The sequence below is a fragment of the Gymnodraco acuticeps genome, unplaced genomic scaffold, assembly GCF_902827175.1.
Source record: "Gymnodraco acuticeps unplaced genomic scaffold, fGymAcu1.1, whole genome shotgun sequence".
Classification (NCBI taxonomy): Eukaryota; Metazoa; Chordata; class Actinopteri; order Perciformes; family Bathydraconidae; genus Gymnodraco; species Gymnodraco acuticeps.
Genome location: NW_022991177.1, coordinates 512,951 through 526,437, shown reverse-complemented (window position 1 = coordinate 526,437; position 13,487 = coordinate 512,951). Strand labels below are relative to the sequence as shown.

The window sequence follows — 13,487 nt, the reverse complement described above, 5'->3', positions numbered from 1 at the left end:
GATGCGTGCTCACGACCTTAGGAAGCGCCATGTGTGAAGTTGTTTGGATGAGCGGTTCTTCAGGAAACTGGGGCAGCAACAACATATGTATTACACAGAGAAAAGGAGTTGACCCACCCCTCCACATGCAGCCACATGCTGTGCTGATCACACAGGTCTCTCAGTCGGGACAGCTTGTCTGTATGTCCTGCCCCCGGAGTACCTGGGGGAAAAACACACAACAAGTCTCATGAGCAACTCATCTGCTTGTCTTAAAAGATGTTCACCTCCAATAGTGTACCACCTGTGCATATAGTGGAAAGTAAATAAGTGGGTTTAAACTGTAGTTTCCTTTCACCTGCGTTGGCGATCAGCAGCAGAGGAAGCTTCCCGGCTTCTACGTCCTCTTTGATCAGTTTGTCCAACAAGGCCACATCCTGACAGTGAGGAACAGGATATGAGTCAAAACGTTTTATTAATTATTATCTGAAAGAGTGTTCTCAAAGTTCATTCATTCAGATTCTCCTACCATTTGGTGCTGGGATCCAAAGATGGTATTACATGGGACTGTGCAAAGGCTGGAGAGAGGCAGGCCCAGCTGAAGACACAGAGACATTACAACCATTTTCTATTGTGCCGGAAAAAATGCAATCTTATCTCTATTATACAATACCTTAAAAAGTATATATAAATATGCAATAATTACGCAAAACTGAAGGAATACAATTATATATTTTTATGAAAAGAGAAATATCAATCTGCACAATGACTACTTTTACTTTTGAGCTCCCCATTGACATCAGGACAGCAGAAAGCTTCCACATCTTCCGGCACAGACTGAAAACTCATCTCTTTCGACTCCACTTCGAGCGATAGAATTACAAACAAAGCACTTATATACTAATAAAGGAGTGGCTAATCTAAAGCCAGTTGAGTAGCACTTGAAATGTTTTAGCTCTATGAAACCTGATGTACTTATATGATTCTGTTTTCTTCAAGGTTGTGTCTTCCTGGTCGAATGTACTTATTGTAAGTCGCTTTGGATAAAAGCGTCAGCTAAATGCAATGTAATGTAAAGTAATATCATATAAAAGTGTGTGTCTGTTTTTGGCAGAATATTGTTATGTTGTCCAAAAGAGCAACGTAATGTTGTCAATATTTTTGATTTTATTTGCACCGCTAGCTTTTTAAGCCCCGTAAATTTGAATATTTTATTTCAGATCCAAGCGATAGTATAGGTCTCTCCAACATGATATATTCACATGCCATGCTGGCACACAGGGGCTTGAATCCCCCCCCCCTACCTGGCTGCACAGATGCTGGCCCAGGCCGGGCCTCCCGGAGGCGCTCTGGTAGATGACTGGCTGTTTGGAGCAGAGCACTGCATATCCCTCAGAGGAATACTCTTCATAGCGGGCGTTGATGACCAGCCGACACACTTTCACCAGGCCGTCCCTGTCATCCTCGTGGAAGTAGGCGGAGCCGTTCTCATAGCTGAGGGACACATTGAATTAGTACACAAGCAGAAATTAACATTAGAGGAAGTTTTTGATCAAGTTTGCTAGAAACATAAATGAACATTTGAAGAGTCTTTGCAGTTTTTGTGTTGATAACAGTGATGTCAGTGAGATATGGTTAGGTCCAAGCTTTTGGATATCAATCTTAACAACTTAACCTTTCTCCAACTCATTAACTATAGGTTATGATCTTCTTTTTAAAATATAATATCATTCGTTATCTTATTGGTATCGGCCATGTGTGTGAGGACTTTATAGAGCGGTGCAGTGATAATATAATGGATTTTGGAATATTGAAGAAAATAAAATCTTTGGGTAAAACGTTTATGATACTCACACGTTCGTTGTTTGTTGTTATTAACATCACTTTAGGATTTTTGAAATATAAATTCATCACCAGAGGTTAAGCGCCAACGTTAAATTCAAAAGAAAGTACATCACACATTTCACAACTTCACCACCGCTAAGCTAAAGGCGGCTAATGTTTGGTGTGAGAACTTTTAGTAGTCTCATTTGGACACAATTAATATATCTTTTATGATATATGGAACCTTCATTCATTCACCAGTGGGATAGTTACGGACTGATTGTATGCTGCAAAACAAAACACTTGTGTTAACCAAAGATCTTATTTTAGGCTTCTAACCAAAAACACGTTCACAAATCGTTGTCATTGAGAGGAGGGAACGGGAAGTGGTAAAATGCTAACTCATTTCTGGGTTTTAGGATTCATTACTCACCAATCTACAAAGTGCTGCTGCTTTTTTTACTTTGTAATAATCAACACAACCCGAACAAAACGGAAGTGTGTTTTCCATCCACAGCAGGCGTACCTGAAGAGTCTGCAGAGCCACAGCGTGGTGTCGGACAGGATCCGGGTGGTCAGCTTCCTCAGTCTCTCTCTGTCCAGCACAGAGATGTAGGCGGCCAGGCTGTGACCCAGCAGAGCCATATGACCCTGTTCCCCAACATTCTGCATCCTGCTGGAGACATCGCAGAGCGGCGTTATGACCCCATACTGACAGCTGTCTAATCCCTCTGATCATAACGTGTGGAAATAAGGAGTGTGATCTCTGCTTTCAGATAAACTAGCTATACTCTGTGAAGTGTCTTCACCTTCATTTGTTTATAGCTAATTCATGTGTTTAGTCCACATACTCACATGTTATTACCAAAAACTATATTTTTATTTTACTATACAGTATTTGTGTACTTTCTGTTCATCTTATTAAAGTTTACCTATTTACTTATTCCTGCTGTTAACTTCATCATTGTGTTTCTTGCAATATTTTTGTGTTTTCTTCTTTAATGTTTAAGGTATATTGTATGTTGAACCGTTGACAACCAGTCCTCCAGATGTGTATTGCCAACAATTACACTGTAGCTATTGTGTAAATGACAATAAAACCATTACATCTTGAATATTTATAGTTTTAACAGTTTTCCTCCCAGCATTTCCTTCCTTGTTTCCACTGACAGTACTATGATATTTCTCAGTTGTGCTTACGGTTGGCTTGGCTTGTCCTCATCCTCATCATGAAGGAGGTTGTGAACTAGGTGCAGCACAGTGGCAACATCCTGACCCCTGCACAGGAGACACAAAGAAACAAGTTATAAGCTTCTGTAGCTTTCTCAAAACAAAACAGTTAACTTCCGTGCTTTGTCCTCACTTTGTATAAAATGTGCATTGATTGTGTCCCCTCTTATTCAATGTACCAATTCAAATAAGCAGATAAGCTCAGTAAGCTTCAAACTGCCAAGAGAGCTTCCGATTCTCAGTTAGATCTACTGTTAGTTAGTTCGTTTTATTAGATTTAATGTACTGTTTAGCAGTGGTGAACCGTCAGGGCCTTCAAGGTATTCAGAGAATACCCTGGAACACTCAGATAAAACAAACAAAAAATCGATTTAATGATATAAATAAAATGTAATCAAATGTATATAAAATGAATAAATGAGAATGGTATCTGTGTTGTTGATCTGTAATATTACAGTGTTACGTTGATTTGTTTGTCCTTCTCGGACCATGCACTACGCATTTCAGTGGTTTTGTGTTAGAAAAGAAAGCAACCAATCAGATCTTGTTCTGGGTCTCTGGGTAGAATATCCTTCAACCAAGGTATTCTACATCCTTGATAGAATGCCCTGGCCGTTGCACTGAATGAGAGCGTACGTTTGGACTGACAGTTTGATCAACCAATCATATATTGATTTGTAGCCAATGGGCGTATTCTTTCAGAGTTCCCCTCGGTTCCAGGGTGTTCTAGAAGGCCCGCTAGTTAACTGGCTCGAGACAGATGATCTAGATTAATGCGACGAAGCAATTCATGCCGTTTTATTGTTTTTAACGTTGAAATGACAAGTGCAACAGGTGAAGCATCTGGACCTGGAGACGACATTACCTATTGACGCAGCAACCACTGTAAGTTATATTCTTGTTTAATTAGACTTCTCGGTTTCATTTATTCGACTCTGTATAATTGTTATTGTACCTTAAACGGCTAAATCGCTTTTGAGAGATTTTAAATCTCAGATCTGCTCAGGCGAAACCTGCTTCACAGGTCTCAGCACTCAAGCCTGCATTATTAATATAGGCAGGGCCAGTCTATTGTCGCCCATCAGCTGTAGATAGTTAACTAATTAACTACAGCTGTGAGAACTGAGCAATCAGGCGTCCATTTTAGGTATCACTTTCCTGGAGCGTCAGCTTCAGCGTCAGACAGGCTAAGACTGACAAATACATTAGAGTCCTACAGGAGTAAGACTGACAAATACATTAGAGTCCTACAGGAGTAAGACTGACAAAGACATTAGAGTCCTACAGGAGTCACGAGGGAGGCAAAGAGGAGGCAAATCCTACTTTGATTGAGCTAAGTATCGTTGGTGTTTTTAATTTTGTTGTTTAGCCCCTCATGCTATAATCATGTGTATTTTCTCCATTCCTGTTCATGTGTCTTCTCGCAATTATCACTGGCCCCGTGTATCTCGTAATCGATATAACCGGCCTGCTCTCGTCTATCCCACGTGCTCCACTGAGATCCAACATCTAGTTTCAGGTGGCCTGTGGAACTGCCAGTCAGCTGTTCCTAAGGCTGACTTCATCTCTGGCTACGCCTCCCTGCAGTCTCTGGATTTCCTTGTTCTCACTGAGACCTGGATTACTCCATCCAACACATCCACCCCAGCAGCTCTCTCCACTGCATATTCCTTCTCCCATACACCCAGACCCACTGGCAGAGGAGGTGGCACTGGTCTCCTGCTCTCTCCCAAATGGAGCTTTTCCCTCTTCAAGCTACCTAACTTCACTCCTTCCACCTTTGAGTTCCATGCCGTCACAGTAACCCATCCTATACAGTTAACCATTGTTGTTCTCTACCGTCCACCAGGCGCCTTGGGGGACTTATTGGAGGAATTAGATCATCTCCTCTCACACATCCCTGAAACTGGCCCTCCCGCTGTACTTCTCGGAGACTTCAACCTCCAGACGGGGAAGATAGACAAACTAACATCTCTGTTAACCGCCTTTGCTTTCTCACTGTCTCCGTCCCCACCGACTCATAAAGCTGGCAATGTCCTTGATCTCATATTCTCAAGGAACTGCGCTACTTCTAACCTCTCTGTAAACCCGCTCCACACATCCGATCACTTCTTCATTTCATTCTCTCTATCCCTTTCCAAACATAACAAACTAATCTCTTCCCATCCTACACTTGTCCGCCGTAACCTTCGCTCCCTCTCTCCCTCTACCTTTGCCTCGTCGGTGCTCTCAGCCCTCCCTTCCTCTGATTCGTTCCATCTCCTGCCTCCAAACTCTGCTGCAGAAACTCTCCTCTCTACTCTCTCATCCACTCTGGACTCGCTCTGTCCTCTGACATCTCGGCTGGCTCGTCAGTCCCCTCCGGCTCCCTGGCTAAATGATGCACTGCGTGCTAATAGAACCGTCCTTAGGGCAGCAGAGCGGAAATGGTGGAAATCCAAACACCGTGACGACCTCCTAACCTATCAAGCTCTCCTCTCCTCTTTCTCTGCTTCAATCTCTCAGGCAAAAAGCACTTTCTTTCAAGATAAGATCCAATCTTCCTATTCCAATCCTAAAAAACTATTTTCCATCTTCTCCACCCTCTTGGACCCTCCAAAAGCTCCTCCCCCCTCCTCACTTCTGTCAAGCGACTTTGTTACCCACTTTGAAAAAAAGGTTAATGATATTCGCTCTTCTTTTTCTGACTCACCTTTACTCACCGCTGGGTCACCAGACCTTCCTTCCACCAACACACTAACCTCCTTTTCCCCTCTCTCTCCAAGTGAGGTTCTTACCCTCATTACCTCTGCCCGCCCTACCACCTGTCCTCTGGACCCTATCCCTTCAAACCTCCTTCAGACTATCGCTCCTGATATTCTACCGTTTCTCACCCATTTCATCAACACTTCTCTAACTTCTGGTCACTTTCCAAACAGTCTCAAGGAGGCAAGAGTAAACCCTCTCCTAAAGAAACCCACTCTCAACCCGTCTGATGTTATAAACTACAGGCCTGTCTCTCTCCTCCCGTTCCTGTCTAAATCACTTGAACGCGCTGTCTTTAAACAACTCTCCTGTTATCTCAATCAGAACAACCTTCTGGATCCGCACCAGTCTGGTTTCAAGGCAGGTCACTCCACAGAAACTGCTCTCATTGCTGTCACGGAGGAACTGCACACTGCCAAAACTGCCTCCCTCTCCTCTGTCATCATCCTGTTGGACCTGTCTGCTGCATTCGACACGGTGAATCATCAGATCCTCCTTCGCACTCTCCAAAAACTTGGAGTTTCAGGCTCTGCACTTTCCCTCCTCACCTCATACCTGAAAGACCGTACCTACAGGGTGACTTGGAGAGGGTCTGAGTCCGACCCTTGTCAATTAACTACGGGGGTCCCTCAGGGCTCTGTTCTTGGTCCCCTCCTCTTCTCCCTGTACACAAACTCGCTCGGATCAGTAATTAGCCCGCATGGTTTTTCTTACCACTGCTACGCTGACGACACCCAATTAATTCTGTCCTTTCCCCGCTCAGAGACCCAGGTCGTCGCACGCATCTCTGCTTGTCTAGCTGACATCTCTCAGTGGATGTCTGCTCACCACCTCAAGCTCAACCTTGACAAGACTGAGCTGCTCTTCCTCCCGGGAAAAGATTGTCCAACTCTTGACCTGACAATCAACATCGGCACCTCAGTTGTTTCCCCGACTCAGACTGCAAGGAATCTGGGTGTGACCCTAGATAACAACCTGTCCTTCACTGCAAACATCGCTGCTACAACCCGTTGCTGCAGATACACGCTTTACAACATCAGGAAGATACGTCCCCAGCTGACTCAGAAAGCGACTCAGGTTCTGGTCCAGGCTCTCGTCATCTCACGCCTAGACTACTGCAACTCCCTCCTGGCTGGTCTACCTGCATGTGCCATCCGACCTCTGCAGCTCATCCAGAATGCAGCGGCTCGTCTGGTTTTCACCCTTCCTAAATTCTCCCACACCACTCCGCTCCTCCGCTCCCTTCACTGGCTTCCGGTAACTGCTAGAATCCACTTCAAGACACTGGTACTTGCTTACCGTGCTGCGAATGGATCTGGCCCTTCCTACATCCAGGACATGGTTAAACCGTACACCCCAGCGCGTGCACTACGCTCTGCATCAGCCAAACGACTCGTTGCGCCCTCGCTGCGAGGGGGACCCAAGTTCCCATCGGCGAAAACACGTGGGTTTGCTGTCCTGGCTCCAAGATGGTGGAATGAGCTCCCCATAGACATCAGGACGGCAGATAGCTTGCACATCTTCCGGCGCAAACTGAAAACTCATCTCTTTCGACTCCACTTCGAGCGTTAGAACTATTAACGAAGCACTTTTATACCAATAAAGGACTGGATTACCTAAAGCCAGTTGAGTAGCACTTGAAATGTTTGGCTCTATGAAACCTGATGTACTTATATGATTCTGTTTTCTTCAAGGTTGTGTCTTCCTGGTCGAATGTACTTATTGTAAGTCGCTTTGGATAAAAGCGTCAGCTAAATGCAATGTAATGTAATGTAATGAAGATGAAGTTGTTGCGGAATTGTTGTGAGTACCCTTTTCAAGACGACAATTCAGTGAAAAGCGGTGGCGGGGGGTGTGTGTGTCTACAGAAGGTCCAGTTGTGATAGACACGGTTCGCCACTGCTGTTTAGCAGTTTTAAAATGACCCAGATTACTGACACAACCTCACCAGTTCACAGCGTTGCAGCCAGCAGTCTACTCTCACTAAATGTGATACATCCTTTAAATCAGTGATTTTCAACTACTGTGCCGTGAGAGATTGCCAGGTTAATTGTTCCAAACATTTTGGGGTTGTTGGAGTGCCGCAGGATTTTTTAAATGTAAAACATACTGTGGCTCAAAAGAGGTTGAGAAACACTGCTTTAAATAATGAGCAGGAGATTTAGTCCTGTACACATTGCTGACCCCGATGTGACAAGAGTGAAATGCTAATGGTGCTTTGAATTGTAGTAACAAAATGTGATGCAGATGAAAGTTTCCGTTGAATTATATTGTGAGTTCAATGAAATCCACTGTTAGACCAACATGTTTTGTAATATGAAATAATGAATGCATAACCTTTCAAAGTGAGAAAAAACCTGCTTCCTTATAAATAAAAACTGCTGAGCTCTCTGTTTTTATCTTTTCATAATTGTATCATCTTTTATCAAAGAGGGAGTAATAGAGTGTGTGTGTGTGTGTGTGTGTGTGTGTGTGTGTGTGTGTGTGTCATTTCAAGTTTTCTGTAGGTATCTTTTTTTTAAGTGTTTCAGTGTACTTGCCCAAAGGAACTTCTGGACCTGCAGAAAATCAAAGTGTTTTTGATGAAAAGCGTAAGGATAACCTCTTTATGTCGCCTGATGGTTTCTAAATTGAGAATTCAAGAAGGAACAGGAGATTCTTCAGAAAAACTGAACAGCTTTAGAAAAAGTTCATAACGATAATAAAGATTATCATGGGTAAGTTAGGATAGCTTATTTATGTTGCATCTTGGGCTATGAAGCTTTGGAATATCCCAGGAGACGTGAAAGGAAAACTCATTTGTGCAGTGTGGCTAATAAACGTTTGTCATGTATTGTTAACACTTTTTAATTGTTCCAATTATGTCTCTTTTTTTAAATGTTTGAACCTGCTATCTAAATCAAATGACAAAATACAGTTTTTAACTAAACAGAGGAGAGGGACAGCAATTGTTGGTATGAAAGAGAGGGAATGACATCTAGAAATCAAATCACAGATGTTGTTATTACACTGTATGTGAATTAAACAGCTGAATAGTTATTCATATCAATATTATTATAACTTGTGAAAAGGGGAGGGACTGTGCATTTTTGAGTGGAGTTGCTATTGGTAACACATGGATTGGAATGACATCCATACATTCTGTAGTTCTAGAAGTTTTACAACAGAGAGAGAGTTCTATCTCAGGTCTATCACAGTCACACTGCAGTTTGAGACAGGTTCCCTTTACTCTCCACAGTGAACACTTCACAAAACTACAGACACTGAATTACAACCTTCTCACTGAGAAAACCCACACACAGAAAGCTCAGAATAAGAGAAAAGAAAGACAAAGTCAACCAAACTTTAAAGAGACATAATCAGTAGGGCTGTCAGTCGATTAAAATATGTAATCGTATGATGTCTATAGTTAATCGCGATTAATCGCACATTTTTTATCTGTTCTAAATGTACCTTAGAGGAATATTTTTCAGGTTTTTAATACTCTTATCAACATATGAGTGGACAAATATGCTTTATGCAAATGTTTGTTTATTATCATTGGAACAATGACAAATATTCTCCTGAATATTCTCAATACAACAACCTGGAACCTCTCTCTCTCTCTTATTACAGCACTTTGGCTCGACCAAAAATCGTTTATAAATGTGCTATATAAATACAACTTGATTTGATTATGGCGCATTTCCACTACAGGGCCTCGCTCGGTATGGCTAGGCCTTGTTAGGACTGGCTCACTTTATGCTGTGTTTCCATTACAGTTTAGTAGCTGGGTCAGTAACTATAGTAACGCAGTGTAGGCGGAGCCGTGACGTCATCTTCAATGAGAACCACAAAACCAAAACATCAGCCGTTAGCTCTTAGCACTCAGAGCTCACAGCTCTTCATATCTGTTCAGAAACTAGACAAAAGTTAAACAAGTACAAACCACAGACTGCCTGTGTCATGGAGAATACAGTCGCTGGTTTATTTATGTCTGTAGGCCGTTGTTGTGAGTGTGGACGGTTGGAGCATATACTGCGTTAGCTTAGCCGATCTCCATTCAGAAAACAAGCATTTAAAAAGGTTTTTCGCTTGCCGTCTGTCTGCAGACTTGTCAAAGCATTAATTCATGGTTTTTACTAACCGGTATCAGTGTGTTGTTACTTCGGCATCATTTTGAAACGTGTATTACAATTTAAATTACGGTCAAATATGTTCATCTTGTTGTAGTTGTAGCCCCCTTGCCAGCGATTCTCTCTCTAGTTTAGCATACTCAGCCCGACTCAGCCTGGTTGTTCCTGGCCCTAGAACCACGATTTTATGGGGCCAGAAAAACTGTGAAATAGGACCCGCTAGCCGGAACTACGCCAAGTGGAAATGCAACCAAAAACGGCCGGGCACGGCTCGGCACGCTTAAAGCGAGCTCCACGCTGTAGTGGAAATGCGCCATTATACTCTCTCCCAACCTCTCTCTCTACTTCTTTGCACTGAGCCAGTTGCTCAAACAGACAAGCCTGTTTACAGTTGTCGGCAAAATGCCGCTGATCTGTCTTCATAACAGTCAAAGCATGAGACTGAAGTTCCCACCTAGGGTCAAAATAATGCGCTGTGTTGTGCAGTCGACACGTTGGATGCGATCAGAATGATCTCACACAGTCCCTCGTCCTCCACAATGTGAATTGTCCTGCAAGCTGTAGCCACCGCCACCCATTTAGCTATCGCTGCTATCTTGACAGCTCTAATAATCAGTGAAGGAAATTGTGCGAATAGCATTTAGTGAGTTTTAGGTTGAGATTAAGAACAAACAATGTAACAGCAAATATATGTTGATGTAGCCCAGTGGTTCTCAAACTTTTTCTGTCAGGCCCCCCCTTTGGAGAAAAAAAAAAGTCGGGCCCCCCCCCCAACACAAATAGTCAGGCTCAGTGGCGGCGCCAGAGATTTATTTTGGGGGTGCTGTGGGGTAGCTTGACGTTTCATAGAGGGTGCTCAAACATTTAGGGTTTCCCATTAATGTACCGGGCGCTACAGAGGAATTTTCTACTGCAACAATCCCCACGCATATACACAGTGTGACAGTTACAATGAAGGCTCGATAATCAGCTCACGGCATATAGGTGTAAGCAGGGGTAAAGTGCTATTTTTATAGGTGGTGTGGTTTATTTTTAAATATTGAAGTTAAAAGCATCAATCTGGTGCACTTTGAGAGCAAAATGAGAGATCTATGGATACATTTCTCATCCAGATGAAACAGAACTGTAAACAGATTTACTTTTTCTTTATGGATATTTTCACCCTTTTAAACTGTATTCTTTTTTTAATTATAGTATTTCATACCTGTTTTTCATTTATTCTCTTATTTTTGTATAACTATAATGATCATATAAACGTGTGCCTCGGAAATAATTGTTTACATTAATGGTGACCAAAACGTTTGAGACCCACTGAGATCACTAGAATAAATTAAATACATGCCACCACGAGTACATGTGAAATGTTTTCCAAAAACCACAGATGCTTATAAGTAAATGAAAACAAGCAAGAACACTGTTTTACATATCCACAGATTCCTCATTCAGACAACATGAGAAATGAAGAGGAGAACATGGAAGGACTCTCCATCTCTCCTGCATTCTCAGACCCATCAGATCACATTACTGTCTCAGAAACCTTTGACCAGACTCTTGCGTATCTCGACGATCTTATGAAATATGAAGAGGTCCCCAGGCCATGGTCCCATTCAACCATGAGTGAGGACAGCATGGGAGAGACTTGGTGTTTCGACAGTGATTCAGACATCTCAGATATGATCACACAATTTGATCAGAATCTGAACAAGGTGATATCTGCAGTATGCCACAGCTACTTGTTTCCAGAAGATCTGGAGACAGAGGAGGATTATTTTGAGGAGACTGATAAGCCTCTGCATTATACTGATTCTGCTAAGACCCTGGAGGTCCCAGAGCCCCCCAACACACTGGAGGTCCCTGTGCCCCCCAGCACACTGGAGGTTCCAGAGCCCCAACACACTGGAGGTCCCAGAGCCCCCCAACACACTGGAGTTCCCAGAGCCCCCCAACACACTGCAGGTCCCTGAGCCTGCCAACACACTGGAGGTCCCTGAGCCCGCCAACACACGGTCCCTGAGCCCCTCAGCACACTGGAGGTCCCTGAGCCTGCCAACACACTGGAGGTCCCTGAGCCCCTCAGCACACTGGAGGTCCCGGAGCCTGCCAACACACTGGAGGTCCCTGAGCCCCTCAGCACACTGGAGGTCCCTGTGCCCCCCAGCACACTGGAGGTTCCAGAGCCCCAACACACTGGAGGTCCCAGAGCCCCCAACACACTGGAGTTCCCAGAGCCCGCCAACACACTGGAGGTCCCTGAGCCCCTCAGCACACTGGAGGTCCCAGAGCCCCCCAACACACTGGAGGTCCCTGTGCCCCCCAGCACACTGGAGGTTCCAGATCCCTAACACACTGGAAGTCCCAGAGCCCCCCAACACACTGGAGTTCCCAGAGCCCCTCAGCACACTGGAGGTCCCTGAGCCTGCCAACACACTGGAGGTCCCTGAGTCCCTCAGCACACTGGAGGTCCCTGAGCCTGCCAACACACTGGAGGTCCCTGAGCCCCTCAGCACACTGGAGGTCCCTGAGCCCCTCAGCACACTGGAGGTCCCTGAGCCTGCCAACACACTGGAGGTCCCTGAGCCTGCCAACAGCAGCCGACTTCTCCCGCTTCTTCTGCAGTATCTTCTCAAAGGTAGGTATTCACTTACATTCTAATCAGTCAGACAAGTTAAACAGTACACAATAATAGAGTGTACCCGACGGGACCAGATAGGATTTCAAATGTTATCAATGTTGAACTTCTTTTCTGCTGGCTTCGCTTCCTTTTCTTTCTCTACTGATTTTTTTACTTTTTAGATTGAGAAAGAGAACATCATACAGCCTGCTTTTTGGAAGAGACTGGTGTGCTGCACTTGACAAGTGAAGAAATGGATTAGGACCAGCTTCAGCCACTGGCCTGACAACAACTTGTCTTTTGTTTTAAATGTAATGTCAATAAATGCAAAAAAATATACATTGCACTGTGTTTTAAAAGTAATTCAGGGACAGTTTCCTTTGAGTGTGTGTTTGAGGACCGTGTTAAAAGGAAACCCAGGGCCACTGGCCGCTGATGTAATAAGACAAGACAGGAACTTTCACTATTTATGTACAAACCAGACTGAGTCACAACAGCATGTGCGTTGCGTGCCGTCCTTACCCATGGGGAGTTTCTTGCAGACAGAAGAAGCAGTTAGTAAAGAGCTCAGCCATGCACTCATATTTTATGAGCTTAATTAATGATTGTATCCACTTTGAATATCAAGTGCAGTGTGATGCCCCTGTGGGTTCATCTTGAGAGAGGGTGTGGCTGTGCTGCATCCAGCCGCCTTGATTGCAGTAACTCAGGGCACCTGGGTCTGTTGCCCTGCAGCTACTTAAAGCCTCTCTGCTCCTCTCTGTCTTCCCTCTGCTTTCCCTTACAGGCACCTGGTTCTGGTTGAGTATCTTATGCATGGGCGTCGCAGCCATTATATGAGGGTGGGACAAGTCCCCCCCACTTTTTCAAAGGATTAGTTTAGACCCCCCCACTTTTACCATGTGGAAAGTCCGTGAATCGGTCTCTCCACTCGCCACACTTTGTAGAGCGCTGTGTCAGTGCTTCATTATCAAATCCATTCC

General features: G+C 44.1%; 1 protein-coding gene across 4 annotated transcripts in view; it reads right to left on the bottom strand.

The window, feature by feature from the left end:
- pdxdc1 (pyridoxal-dependent decarboxylase domain containing 1) overlaps window positions 1-13,487 on the bottom strand; it is an 87,203-nt gene that overhangs the window by 43,154 nt on the left and 30,562 nt on the right. For 2 of the 4 annotated variants that reach the window (XM_034237664.1, XM_034237667.1), the window contains 6 exons: window positions 3,004-3,081; window positions 2,330-2,479; window positions 1,284-1,473; window positions 509-577; window positions 338-416; window positions 118-202 (listed from right to left, as the gene is read on the bottom strand). In XM_034237664.1, the coding sequence (XP_034093555.1) occupies window positions 118-202; window positions 338-416; window positions 509-577; window positions 1,284-1,473; window positions 2,330-2,479; window positions 3,004-3,081 (651 nt within the window). The remainder of the gene's footprint in view (window positions 1-117; window positions 203-337; window positions 417-508; window positions 578-1,283; window positions 1,474-2,329; window positions 2,480-3,003; window positions 3,082-13,487) is intronic. The other 2 variants (XM_034237665.1, XM_034237666.1) reach the window with 1 other exon arrangement.